Below are 13,775 nucleotides of genomic sequence, written 5' to 3'. Positions count from 1 at the left end.
TGAATATTCATTGGAAGGACTGATGATGAAGCTGAAACTCCAATACTTTGGCCATCTGATGCAAAGAACTGACTCCTTGGAAAAGACCCTGATGCTGGGAAGGATTGAAGGCGGGAGGAGAAGGGGACTACAGAAGATGAGATGGTTGCATGGCATCACCGACTTGATAGACACGAGTTCGAGCAAGCTCCAGGAGCTGGTGAAGGACAGGGAAGGCTGGCGTGCTGCAGTCCACGGGGTTGCAAAGAGTCGGACACGACTGAGCACCTGATCTGAACTCAGCTGAGGGTAACAAAGTATCACAACCAACCAGTAGGCTTCAAACAACAGAAATGTATTTTTCTGTATTTTGTCTGCAAATCTCCCTGTCCTTCTAAGGACACCAGTTGTTTGGTCTTCACTCAATTACATCTGTAAAGACACTATTTTCCAAATAAGGTTCATTCTCAGGGGTTAGGACTTCATTTCAGTTTATTATTTGGGGTCGGGGTGGGGGGCCACTGCTCAACCCACCACAGGTGGTATGCTTTAACAGGAAGTTTTAGGTGACTTTTTCTTTCTCTTTTCAGAAACATTTTAAAGGTGGTTCCGTTTGTCTCTGCTCAGCTTCACAAGCAACAGCTGGAGCAGGGCAAAGAGGGGACGTGAGGGGAAGGATTAAGGGGTAGAGAAGGGCTCTAGGAGCCGAGGTGGTGCTGAGGGGCCGAGGGGCCGAGGGGAGAAGAGATGAATTGGGAGACAGACTGCAGGGTGGGGGGAGCGCCCCCCGGAACCCTGGGGTCCGGGTACAGCCGCCTTCCGGCCACTGCAGCTCGCGGGGGGGGCGGCCGGGGCATCAGCTGTTGTCATCCGTTTTCGCTGTTCTAAGAAGGGGCGGTCTGCGCCTCCAGAGACCCCTCCTCTGTCCAGGAAGCCGCGGAAAGCCCTCGCGCTTTTCCCGGTTGCTTCTAGTCCAGTTCCCTGAAATGTGCTCGCTTCTGTTCTGAGAGCTCCTACTCATCCCCCGAAACCATACCTAGGCATCCTCTCCCCGTAAAGGCTCACCTGTGGCCCCGGCTGCCCCCGATCCTGTCCCCCTACCGGGCTGTGAGCTCGGCGCCTTCCATAAATACCAACAGAGCCACCAACCGGCTCTGGAGTCCGGGAGGCTTGACCCAGAGGCCGACCCACCGTGCCCCGCTTGACCTCGAGATGGGTGTCCTAGTGGGACGGCCGGCCTGGGCTCAGCAAGCCGGGGGTGAGGGTCTCGGCGGGGAGCGGGAGTGGGAGGCCGGGGCGGGGGTCTCTGTGAGGTCACAGAGGGGAGCCCTGCCCCGCCGGGACGCCAGGGGGTGTGGCCCTGGAGGGGCGGGGCGGGGCCGGGCGCCAGGGGGTGTGGCCCTGGAGGGACGGGGCGGGGCCGGGCGGGGGGATTGGCGGAACCTGGGCACGTGGGCGGTGGCCCGGTCTCCAGGGAAACCTGACTCTTCTGCACCCTGAGCGGTGCAGAGTGCAGGCTGGCAGGCGCGGCTGCGCTGCGTTGGCCACAGCCCTGCGCGGACCCTGTGCGGTCAGTGAGAGCTCTCTGAGCTTCGGTGCGGCCCTGTTAGGGGGATAAGCGGGGATATCCCCGAGCTCCGCGGAGGCGGCGGTGGGGAATCGGCGCGTGGGCCCCACGCCCCCTGGGCCCGGCCCGCCGTTCTCCCTGGGAGCGGCGGAGAGGAGGTTTGGGGCCCGACGTGCGTGAGAGCCTGTTTTTATATGCGGGCTTGCGTGGGGACCGCGTCCTCGCCGCCCCGTCTCCCGAGGCTCTCTGGGGGAGAAGGGGCCTACTGTCTGCCGCCCAAAACGTGGCCCTAATTTAAGGTCGCGGGAGGTGGCCCAGGCTGTCTTCCTTGGTTTCAGGGACACCCTCAGGCGTTGGAGGGGGTTTCTCTGTGTTGGGGGCGGGGGCGTTCCAACAGGATCCGGGCGTCCGCCGTTTTAGGAGGGGTCCTTGTTTCTCTGAGGCGCGCGGTGCTGTCGGCGGTCCGGGCGCCCGCCAGGAACCCCGAGGGAGACTGTGGTTCTCCGACTTTGCTTCCAGGTTCAAAGAGGAGAGACATGGAATATCGTTATTCCTTGGTCCCACATGACGAGGTCCCAAAGGTTGGGAATTCTGAAAACCAAGTGGAGGAGGGTGGCAGCGTGCCTGCGGCCGCCGGGACACTGGAGAGCTCCATGCTTGGCGCCAAAAGGTGTGGGAGCCCTCCCGCGAGGGCGTGGAATCGGGCTGGCCCCTCTCCTTGGCTTGTAGACGGCTGTCCTTTCTCTGAGTCTTCACTTCATCTTCTCTCCACGCATTTCCCTGCCTCCAGACTTCCCCTTTTATTGATATAAGGACCTCAGTCACACTGGGCTAGAGCCCATTCTCATGACCTCTAATTTGATTATTTACATAAATTGACTATTTGGAGACAGCGTCTGTGAAGATTCTGACTCCAAACACAGTCACACAGCCAGGCCCTGGGAGTTAGAACTCTGACATATGAATTTGGGGTGTGGGGTGCGTGGCTGCTGCTGCTGCTGCTGCTAAGTCGCGTCAGTCGTGTCCGACTCTGTGCGACCCCATAGACGGCAGCCCACCAGGCTCCCCCATCCCTGGGATTCTCCAGGCAAGAACACTGGAGTGAGTTGCCATTTCGAGGAAGGAACACAATTCAACCCACAGCTACAGGTAAGAAAAAGGAAAACAAACCAGTTTTGAGCCCCCAGACTTTATCATTGTTGCATGAGGGTCTCTATCCTTCATGTTCACAGCAGCTGCAGCCCTTCGGAGTCGGGCAGGTGCTTTGTTAAAGTGCCCGTGGCTCACGGCTGGCATCTGAGGACCAGCTGGTGGAGGGGCTCAGAGCCTGAGGGCTCCCGTGTGTGTGCACCCCACCCAGCCAGCCCTGAGACACCCCACTGCAGCACCCCAGAGAGCCCTTTAGCGTTGGGAGACAGGTGGGTGTGTGTGTGATGGGCCAGGCGCGGGCCCACTTTAAGTCAGGATGTGCACTTTGAGACAGTAAGAGCAACAACAAAGCAGCCTGCTCTGGTGCTCAGCCTTGTCAGACAGCTGCACACTTACTGCCCTTTCCGCTTCCTGCGTGACCCTGAGCATGCTCCATGCTCCCGGTGCCTCCGTTCCCCTCCCTGGAGAGCAGGGACAGCCGCCCGTCTGGCCTCGGGGCTTGTCGGGTTGAAGCACGGCTTCTCGGGACTCGGTGGCCCTTAAGACCTTTGGTGGGCAACGGGCTCCCCACCCCGCCCCCTTCCTCTCCCTAGGCTCCTCCCGGAGGCCCCAGAGGAGGAAGAAGAGGCCGAGGGCCCGCTCAGGGAGCAGGACCTGAAGGGCGCCTACATCCAGCTGGTCCGGGGCATGCAGGAGTGGCAAGACGGCTGCGTCTACCAGGGGGAGTTCGGGCTGGACATGAAGCTGGGATACGGAGAGTTCTCCTGGCCCACGGGCGAGGTAACGGCCAGCCCCGGCCGGCCCCTTTGAAGAGGCGTGTGTTGTGAGCTTGTGGATCCGGAAGGAGGCTAGGCAAGCGTCCCTGTGTGAGCAGCACCCAGAGAGACTCCTGAGATCACGTCCGAGGTTCACCTGGTGTCCCCAGGCTGCAGCTCGGGAAACTGTGCCTTCAGAAGATAAATTCTTATTCTAGGCAAATTTTTTCAATTGTCAACTACTGCAGTGAGTTGTATATTTGCAGTGGTGACACTGCCTTGTATTTAAGCTTGAGCAGAAGAAATGGGTCTTCTTAGAGACACAGTGAACGCGCGCTTCCGTGCGCCCGCGGTGGGCGGAGTTTGGGTCTGTGGGGACGCTAAGGGGCCCGTGGCAGGGCTCTTGGCGCCACCTGTTGTCCCTGGGGGAGAAGCAGCCGTGTGTGAGGCGAAGCTGGGGGTGTGCGTGTCCTGCGGGCTTACTGCTCCCCCCCCCCCCCCGCCCCCGGCGGGCAGCTGGGTTCTCAAGGCTTCCCACGTTGTGCGGGCCCCTCCCCTCCCGCCGCATCTGCACTGCTGGCGGGTTCCGCGCTGCTTGCCCTGGTCTTTGCTTGCAAGTCATAAAAACCGTCTGGAGGCAATGCAGGTCTGCATTTGGGGGGTTATAAAAGCATCTGGGGAAGCCCTGGGGACCTCGAGGGCAGGACCCCTGTCACCGAAGCCCTGCTGGGAGACGGGCACTGGGTGGCACAACCTCCCAGGGGCTGCGAGGGTCCCGGCTCTGTCCTCCTCCACGCGGCGGCCCCGTTTGCTTGGTTGTGGTACCTCACCCAGTCCCTGACCTCCCGCACTTAGCTTTCCTGGTTCAGGGAAGAGAGGGGAGGAGGTGCACAGGGGTCTTGGGCTGGAGCCTGGGGAGTGGTGCGGGCAGGGCGAGGCGGCAGGAGCAGCTGCAGGCGCAGGCGGAGCTTCGGGGCTCCCAGCCCAGTCCCACTTGGACTGCACCCCCAGAGCAGGGGACAGAGGCCGGGACCCGAGCTTCTGACATGGCACGCGAGGCTCCTTGCTGTCGATGACGCAGCACTGATTTTGTTCGGCATCTGCTTCTTTAGTCCTAAGTTGGCTTTTCTTTGCCCCAACACGGGTCCAGTGGTCAGACACCGTGAGCTCCTGGTTGTGGGGGTGGCGTCCCGCTGACAGGTCCTGCAGCCCTAGTCGTCCCTGCGCAGGGAGACGGTGGCAGGCGGAGCACCCGCTTCGGTACAGCCTGGGGGGACCTCTGGGTCCACCGAACAGACGCTCCTGCCGCCATAGTGGCTCCGGAACCAGAGGGAGCAGGAAGGCGAGAGGGCACGGGGGGTTGAGGGCAGCGTCTTTGACGAGCGGGCCCCAGCGCATCCATCGGTCTGGTCAGATGAAGCTCCTGGTCTGTGTGGAGCACGGATCGGGAGGATCCTCCTGGGTGGACAGAAACCCCATCTTCTATGGGTGAACCAAAGAGCAGCGGTTAGATTCTTCCTGAAGTTCTACACAGATGATCTGCAACTCGGGACTTCTTTCAGTTGGGTAAACTCTGTAAGCCCCACAGATGATCCCAATGAAATGAATGTGGGCAGATGATGGGCCGTTTCCTGCCCTGTGTCTCTCTGCTCTCCGTGTCCCTGCTCCAGCCATTCTCTAGGAGTGAAATGATGAGCCAGAAAACACCTCTCTTGGCTGTGGTGCCTGGAAAGCCCGTCACTGGGTCCCAGGGCCCCAGGCTTGGCTGGTTCCAGGGGTTCTCAAGACTCCATCAGGTCACTTCTTCCCTTCTCCCTGGCGGCGGCCAAAGTTGACCTTCTGCCACCTGGCAGAGGGGAACGGTTTTGGGGTCCCAGCCTCTTACAAGAGAGAAGAGGCCCCGTGGACACTGGTGTGACTCAGGGATGGGTCCTGTGGCCAAACGCAAGTCAGGGCTGGGGGTGGGAGCCCTCTGCTTGGCCACTCATGCCAGGGAGGCTGGGGCCAGGGCGCCACCTACCTGTGGGGACTTGTCTCCATTGCCAAAGGACGATGGGGCACTGGGCAGGTGGCAGTCGCCGGCCTGCTGGTGGGGGTGGGGTGGGGAGGGGTCTGTGAGCACAGCCGTCGGCCACGTGAGCGCCTGGCCCGCCTGCTTCTGGCTGGAAGGTGGCCGTCTGACGTGTGAGTCAGGGCTGGAGACTGAGAAGGGTTTGGGATGGACATTGTGTCCTTTCTCCCTCCTGGGGCACCTCCATCAGACCCCCCGGGGCTCGGGACCAGAGCAGCCCAAGTGCGTGGCCTCAGAAGCCAGGAGTCTTCAGTCAGGGCCAGGGTGGTGACCCCCGGGCTGGCAGCCCCCGACTCCCTGGGCCAGCCTGGGGGGTGCGGGCGGAGCCGGGGCCAGGGCTCACGCCTGCAGACAGGTCGTGCCCCAGCCCAGGCAGTGCAGACACCTACAGCCTCCCCACCCAAGCCAAGACGGGGGCGGCATGGCCATCGGGGGGCCAAGTGTGCCTGGCGCCTGCTCTGTGTGAGTCGGGTGACCTCCCCTCGTGCGCCCAGGGCAGACCCAGAGCCCCGCTCCATGTGGCCCAGGCCCAGAGGCTCAGCTGGGAGGGCGTTCTGGAAGGTTCTGGGGCAGTAAGGGGCTGCTCCTCAGACAGACCGGTCACCCCACTTTCTGTTCACAGTCCTACCACGGGCAGTTCTACCGGGACCACCGGCACGGCCTCGGCACCTACATGTGGCCGGATGGCTCCAGCTTCACGGGCACGTTTTACCTCAGTGCCCGGGAGGGCTACGGCACCATGTACCTGAAGGAGAGGCTCTTCCAGGTGAGGGGTCGGCCTGGGCATCCAGGCCACTGGCCGGCACTGCAGGCGCTGCTGGGTCCTGGGTGTGCCTGACGAGAAGCGGCTTTCTTAGTCTAAGGGAATGTGATAGTGCCAGTAATAAGGCGCATGAAGGGGAGTGAGGACATGAGACATGTCGCACAGTGAGGACATGAGAGCCGGTCATTGTCCTGTTCCCCGGACTGGGCCCGGGGTTTCCAGCAAGCCGCCGTGCATCTTGTAGATGAAGCAGTGAGCTCGGCGGAAACATTCACCTTTCTACACGTAGACTGGCTCGTTGCGCACATGCTCTTCTGGAAGTTCCCTTTTTCTGGGAGAACATTCCTGCCTTTGCAAATACAGATTCCTCCCCCAACCCCGCCTTACTCATTACAGTAACACTCGCCCCCGTTAGCAGGTCGTGCTGAAAGTTTTGGGGCTTCCCTTATAGCTCAGTTGGTAAATAATCCGGCTGCAATTCAGGAGACCCTGGTTTGATCTCTGGGTCGGGAAGATCCGCTGGAGAAGGGATAGACTGCCTACTCCAGTGTTCTCGGGCTTCCTTGGTGACTCAGCTGGTAAAGAATCCACCTGCAATGTGGGAGACCTGGGTTCGATCCCTGGGTTGGGGAGATCCCCTGGAGAAGGGGAAGGCTGCCCACTCCAGTGTTCTGGCTGGAGAATTCCATGGACTTGCAAAGAGTCGGACACGACTGAGCGACTTTCCTGCTGAAAGTTTTGACAAGCATGGTGCTGTGTGATGACTACCGCGGTCAAGGGTCCCAATAGTCCCGTCAGCCCCGAACATGCACCCGGTCCCTCTGGAGCAGGTGTCCTCCTGCCCCCAGTGCCCGGCTGTTCCGTTTCTGCCTATAATTTTGCCAGGTCATGAGATCATCATCTGCGTTTTCTTCTGTGTTTATGGTTTTGCCATAACGTGCCCGTCTGTGTTTGCGTTAATGTTGGTGTGTCACGGGAAGTAAGGCTCCCTCCTCTGCCACGCGGGGACGTCCGGGTGCTCCAAGCCCATCTACTGGAAAGACTGACTTACCTCCCGCCCAGCTGTTTCCTCTTTGTCAGAAGTCACGTCTGGAGGCAGCTGCCTGGTTCTTTCGTGACACGATGTCAGGACTGACAGGTGGGCGCAGGTGTCAGCAGCCTGGTTCTGCCCTGCAGGGCTTCCCGTGTTCTTGCTTCCTGCTCTGCAAGGAGCTCCAGCCTCTCTCAGACGCTTCCTGCCCTGCTTTGGGTGGAGCCTGGCTGCTTTAGTGGGATGCAGTATTTAGAAACCACGGTTTGGCTGCTCATCACTGCTGCACTGGTTGGTTTTTATTTTTAGGTGTTTTCAATAGCATATCTTGAAAACACCTTTCAAAACTTTTTTTTTCCACGTGTTATTTTGACATTTTTTCTTTTTTTTTTTTTAAAGCGTTTTAAAATCGAACAATTTTTAAAATCCTGCTGTTGTTCAGTCGGTAAGTTGTGTCGAGCTCTTTGCGACCCGATGGACTACAGCACGCCAGCCCTCCCTGTCCTTCACCATCTCCTGGGATTTGCTCAAACTCATGTTCATTGACTTGGCGATGCCACCAACCATCTCATCCTCTGTCGTCCCCTTCTTTGCCTACCTTCAATCTTTCCTAGCATCAGGGTCTTTTCCAGTGAGTCAGCTCTTCACATCAGGTGGCCAGAGTATCAGAGCTTCAGCTTCAGCATCAGTCCTTCCCATCAGCATTCAAGGTTGATTTCCTGTGGGACTGACTGGCTTGACCTCCTTGCAGCCCCGAGGACTCTTGGGCGTCTGCTCCAGCGCCGCGGTGCTTCACCTGGGCTCTTCAGTTTCCTTGCACAGCCTCACTCTCTTGGGCGTCTGCTCCAGCGCCGCGGTGCTTCACCTAGGCTCTTCAGTTTCCTTGCGCAGCCTCACTCTCGTGGGCGTCTGCTCCAGCGCCGCGGTGCTTCACCTGGGCTCTTCAGTTTCCTTCCGCAGCCTCACTCTCGTGGGCGTCTGCTCCAGCGCCGCGGTGCTTCACCTGGGCTCTTCAGTTTCCTTCCGCAGCCTCACTCTCCTGGGCTCATGATTTCGTATGACCCCTGGATGACCGTTTGTTGTGCCCCCCCCCCCGTCCCCTCCCCCGTCCCTCTCCCCACTGGCAACCACTAGATCGTTATCTGTACCCATGTCTCTGCTTCCTTTTTTGTTTGAAAGTACACTTTTTTAAGTGAGAAAATGCATCATCAGTTCACACTGATATCTCCAGCGTCAGTGTAGGGGTGCAGGCTTTGCCCTCGACAGCTGTGGTGCTGTTTGCCTCTCTCTTCGTCTTAACAATCGTGGTTTCTAACAAGATTTCCTGCTTGCTTTATCTCTGAACACGTGTATACGAGTTTCAGAAAAGGGCAGAGCCTCATCAACGCCCCTCTGATGATTAAAAACAGTCTCAGTTTCCTTTGCTGTCCTTCTGTCCCCTGGGTGGCCCCACTGGGGAGGCTGGGTCCAGTCACGTGAAATAATTCCTCTCTGTGTGGTCACCCCACCGCCTCCCCCCACCACTGGGTACAGAGCTGCAGTCACTTGCTTTATTTTGCTTTTGTTATTTTTGGCATTCTATTTTTAAAATCTTGTTTTGATTTCATTTTGTGATTATGAAAAAATCGGATGCTTTTTCCAAGTCAAATCCATCAGATATGGTCCCCCCCACAGGAGTCCCTTCGCTTCCTTCTCGAGCCTCCCTGGTCCTTGGTGATCATCTTTGTACTTCTGTCTCTGCATTTACAAATGATGGGCGACGGGCACACACGGTCCTCCCCCCGAGGGCATCCTGTCCTCCCTGTGCTCCACCTGCAATTACACCTGCTCCCAGAGCCCTGCCCCCTCCCAGCAGCTCCTGAAGGCCTGCGTCTCCAGGCAGCCTTCCTCACTGAGGATTCCATGTTTTCACCTGTGATCTTTGGGATGCATTCCTAGAGGCAGGATTCTTTGGTTAAAAAGTGAACACATGTTAAGAAAAGAATTTTCAAAGCCAGTACCTCTGGATAGCCCCTCTTTATTGAACCATCAAGGTTCCTGGATCATCGTCTGCTGTTCGCATAAGGCTGTGAACATATTATAGCTTTGATGAGCTGGGATGACTTCCTGTGACAGATTCCTAGAAGCGGACTCCTGGGACAGCTGCTTTTCTGACCAGACACCTGTCTCCCTGCCCAAGGCTTTCTTCCAGGCTCACAGCTCCTGGGGGACTGTCCCCCCACCCCGCCACTTTCACCGAGTCTGATGGTGTTTCTTGCCCCGTCACCGGTCCATTCACAGCTTCTCTTGGAAACACCTGCAGCCCCAGCCCAAGCCTGTGCAGTGGTCCTCACACGCTTTCCCTCCCTCATTTCGTCTGCTGCCGCCTGGTCTGGCCTGCCAGCTTCTTGTGGGCAGGGCCTTCCGTCCACAGTGCCCAGCCCCAGGCTTGCAGGCAGAGGTGCTCCACGGGCAATGGGAGCTCCCGAGAGTGAGGCTGCCGTGCGGCTCGCAGACGAGGGGGTGGGGGCGCAGCTCCAGGGACTGACGTGTGTGCCCTTGGGGTTTCAGGCCTCTGTGCTTTTGCTGGGCGGTTCCTCTGCCTGCCCAGCGACCTCCAGGCATCATCCCGTGACTCCGTCTCAGGGAAGATGCAGCCCGTCCTCCCCGGGAAGCCGGGTCTCTGCGGTCCCCAGGTCCCCTTTGTCCCAGGTCCCTCGCTGAGGGAGGCACTGCTGCTTGGTGTCTCACTGAGACCCTCCTGGCTCTCCCTGCTCCTCACACCCACCCCCGGGCACCGATGCCAGCAGGAGCATCAGAGCCGCCCGGCACTGGCTGCGCTCTGCTGGGCTCGAGGCAAGCCAAGCTGAGTGCTCCTCCTCGGCTCACACCTGCCGGGGTGTGTCTGACTCGGCGCCCGGCGCCTCTACCTGCGTGCTCCTCCCCAGCCTGATGGGTGCCTAGGCCAGGCTCACCATGTTAAAGGAGCCGGGGGCACCCTGAAATGAGTCTGCACGCAGCATCCCCAGCTTCCCTGCACAAGGCCCCCGAGCCCGCAGCCCTTCTGCCCACGACGCGTCTGTCCCGACGCCCGTGCTTTGGGCCTGGAGCGTCCAAAGCCTCAGCAAACTGTCGATTGAATGAACATGTTTCTTAGGATGATGCTTTCTTCCTCTGATTTAAGAAACTGGCCGCAGAGCACAGGCCCTGCCCAGCCACCTGTTCTACCCCGTTGTGCCGTCCTGCAGGGCCTGTACAAGGCAGACGAGCGATTCGGGCCAGGCGTCGAGACCTACCGGGATGGCAGCCAGGACGTGGGGCTGTGGTTCCACAACCACCTCCTCAAGCTGTGCGTGGAGATCCCCGACAGCCTCTCCATCCACAGCTACCCCGAGTTCTCGGGCTTCCTGACCCACACGCCCGCCACAGTCACCCTCACGGATGAGGAGAAGATGGGCTGGGGCCTAGAGGAGGGGCAGGACCCGTTCTTCTACGACTACAAGCGGTTTCTCCTGAATGACGACCTCACTCTGCCTCCGGAAATCTATATCTACTCGACCGACAACAGCCACCTGCCCATGACCTCTTCCTTCCGCAAAGACCTGGACGCCCGCCTCTTTCTGAACGACATCCCTCCGTTTGTTGATGACGGAGAGCCCTGGTTTATCAGAAACGAGACCCCTCTGATGGTCAGAATCCAGAAGCAGGCTTACAAGTTCAGGTAACCCAGCCCGTCCTCTCTCCTCACCCCCAGGGCTCCTGTCCTCTGATGGGGGCACACTCAGGCCGGGGGTCCTGAAGGCCTCTGGCGGCCAGCCCCGCAACTTGGCTGTCCTGGCTGGCTGTCAGGCTTGTCTTGTTTGACTAACCAATGCAGCCCAGTGATGAAGGGCTGGGGAGCTTGTGCCTGGAGCTGGAACGCGCTGCCCAAGTGCCGAGCGCTGGCGGGGAGCAGAGCAGGAGGAGGCTGGGCGGCTGGCTCGGCCTCTGGTTTCTCCACAGATGGCAGGGGAAAGATGGAGCACTCTGCTGGTCTCCAAAGATCACCGCCACCTGCCCCGGCATCCCTGGGGAAGTCAGCAGCCACTTGAGGAAGACTTATTTTTTAAGTTAAAGTTTTGAAGAATATTTTAACCCCTTTCCTACACTTTGTCCTCAAATATCTGTAAACTATTTTGGAATGCATGTTTTGTGAACATAAATGCTACTTATGTATGCATCATCTACCCATCCACCCATCCATTCACCTATTCATCCACCCATCCATCCATCCATCCACTTATCATATCCATTCACCCATCCATCCATCCATCCACCCACCCACTTAGCATATCCATTCACCCATCCATCCATCCATCCATCCACCCACCCACTTAGCATATCCACCCACCTATCCATCCACCCACTTATCCATCCATCTAACCACTTACCATATCCATCCACCTATCCATCCATCCATCCATCGACCCATTCATCCATCCACCCACTTATCATATCCATACACCTCTCCATCCACTTATCCATCCATTTATTCATCCATCCATCCACCCACTTAGCATATCCACCCACCTATCCATCCATCTACCTATCCATCCATCTACCCATCCATCCATCCATCCACCCATTCATCCACCCACTTATCATATCCACCCACCTATCCATCCATCCACCTATCCATCCATCCATCCATTGACCCATCCATCCATCCACCCACTTATCACATCCATCCACCTATCCATCCATCCATCTACCCACTTATATCCATCCATCCATCTACCCACTTATATCCATCCACCCATCCATTCATCCATCTATCCATCCACCCACTTATCATATCCACCCACCTATCCATCCATCCACCTATCCATCCATCCATCCATTGACCCATCCATCCATCCACCCACTTATCACATCCATCCATCTATCCATCCATCCATCTACCCACTTATATCCATCCACCCATCCATTCATCCATCTATCCATCCACCCACTTATCATATCCATACACCTCTCCATCCACTTATCCATCCATCTATTCGTCCATCCATCCACCCACTTATGCATCTATCCACCTATCATATCCATCTGCCCATTTACTCACACACCCACCCACACACCCACACACCCATCAATCCACTATCTGTCCATCCATCCATCTATTCACCCATCCTTTCACCTATCCATCCACCCATCTATCACCCCTCCATCTATCCATCATGCAAAGATCAGCTGAGCCTATAAATTTTTTTATTTTTAAAGTGATACAGCTCTTCCTGCTGAGGAAAGATGCTTGCTTAGCCGTAGCATCTTCACCTGTGGGCAGCGTGTCCCCCAGCAGCTGGCCAGCCGTGCAGGCCTAGGGCTTAGGGTGTCCTAGGAGCAGACTGTGATGGGGGGGAAGGCGGGGTCCTGGGCAGAGGTATGAAAGAGGAAGTGTGGACGGGAGGGAGGGCCCCTTTCGTGGCAGGGCTTGGCGTCCAGAATCGGGCTCCCCCCACCGAGGCTCCCTGACTGCCAGGAACAAGAGGGCTCACAGCAGCTGGAACATGGACACCATCCTGGAGGGGCGGCGGAGCGGCTTTGCGCGCCGTGGGCCCAAGGAGCGGCTCTCCAAGGAGATGATCCTGAAGGCCCAGGAAGGGAATTACGACTGGATTTACGGGATCCTGAGGGACAACCTCGCCAGCCCCGACGTGGCCGATGCCAAGGGCTACACGGTGCTCGCCGCTGCTGCTGTGAGCGCCCCACCCCACAGGGTGCTTGTGCGGGTGGCAGGGTCACTCACAGGACCGCTGACACGGAGGGCCCTGGGCGGTGGCCCCTCGTAGGCAGGGGCTGCCCTCCCCCTTCCCCTCTGAAGCCTGCCTGTGGGACGGGCGTGCGGGGTCGGACGGGGAGAGGGGCAGGGTGCCTTCGCCTGGCTGAGCTGGTTGGGGCGGGGGGCCTCACTGGGGTCCTGGCCCCTGCTGAGAGCGCCCGCTGTCCTCGCCAGGCTGGCCCCCTCCCTGCAGGTTCACTGTCACATTGACATCATCAACCTCCTGCTGGACAACGGGGCTGACGTGAACAAGCGCACGGACGAGGGCCTCACCCCACTGAGCATGTGCTTCCTCCTCCACTACCCGACCACGTCCTTCAAGCCCAACATCGCTGAGAGAACGGTGCCCGAGCTCCAGGTCAGCCTGGGGGTGCTGCGCCCTGGCTCAGGGTCTGCGCCAGCCCATCCCCACCCCCATCCCTGGGTACCAGTCCCCTATGCAGCTGTCCACGCGTACAGCTGTCCCCTTCCCCCACCCCCTGCCATCTCTGTGTCCTCAGGCCCCCACCCCCATCCACCCCCCCGCCTCCCCCTCCCCTGCCATCCACCCCCCGTCCTCAGCCCCCTACTCCCCATCTAGTGGTCCCCGCTCCTCCATCGCCTACCTTCCATTCCCCGCCCCCCCACCCCCAGCCACCTGTCCCCCAGCACCCCGTCCCCCAGC

At 58.8% G+C, this 13,775-nt stretch overlaps 1 protein-coding gene and 1 long non-coding RNA gene across 10 annotated transcripts in view; one reads left to right on the top strand and one right to left on the bottom strand.

Annotated features, from left to right (window-relative positions):
- Positions 1–453: 453 nt before the first annotated feature.
- Positions 454–1,356, bottom strand: LOC133244983 (uncharacterized). The gene is made up of 2 exons (XR_009735576.1): positions 1,045–1,356; positions 454–960 (listed from the first exon to the last, which is right to left on the bottom strand). It is a non-coding gene; the product is annotated as an uncharacterized LOC133244983 (long non-coding RNA).
- A 46-nt stretch (positions 1,357–1,402) lies between these two features.
- Positions 1,403–13,775, top strand: part of ANKMY1 (ankyrin repeat and MYND domain containing 1) — a 55,503-nt gene continuing 43,130 nt past the window's right edge. For 6 of the 9 annotated variants that reach the window (XM_061412849.1, XM_061412843.1, XM_061412848.1 and 3 more), the window contains exons 1-6: positions 2,128–2,964; positions 3,289–3,475; positions 6,144–6,287; positions 10,542–11,014; positions 12,812–13,028; positions 13,305–13,469. In XM_061412849.1, the coding sequence (XP_061268833.1) occupies positions 2,750–2,964; positions 3,289–3,475; positions 6,144–6,287; positions 10,542–11,014; positions 12,812–13,028; positions 13,305–13,469 (1,401 nt within the window). In that variant the 5' untranslated portion in view covers positions 2,128–2,749. The other 3 variants (XM_061412846.1, XM_061412845.1, XM_061412847.1) reach the window with 3 other exon arrangements.

Source organism: Bos javanicus, chromosome 3 (genome assembly GCF_032452875.1).
Source record: "Bos javanicus breed banteng chromosome 3, ARS-OSU_banteng_1.0, whole genome shotgun sequence".
In the NCBI taxonomy this organism is placed as follows: Eukaryota; Metazoa; Chordata; class Mammalia; order Artiodactyla; family Bovidae; genus Bos; species Bos javanicus.
The sequence above is the reverse complement of the archived record's forward strand: the minus strand, read 5'-3'. Positions and strand labels throughout refer to the sequence as shown.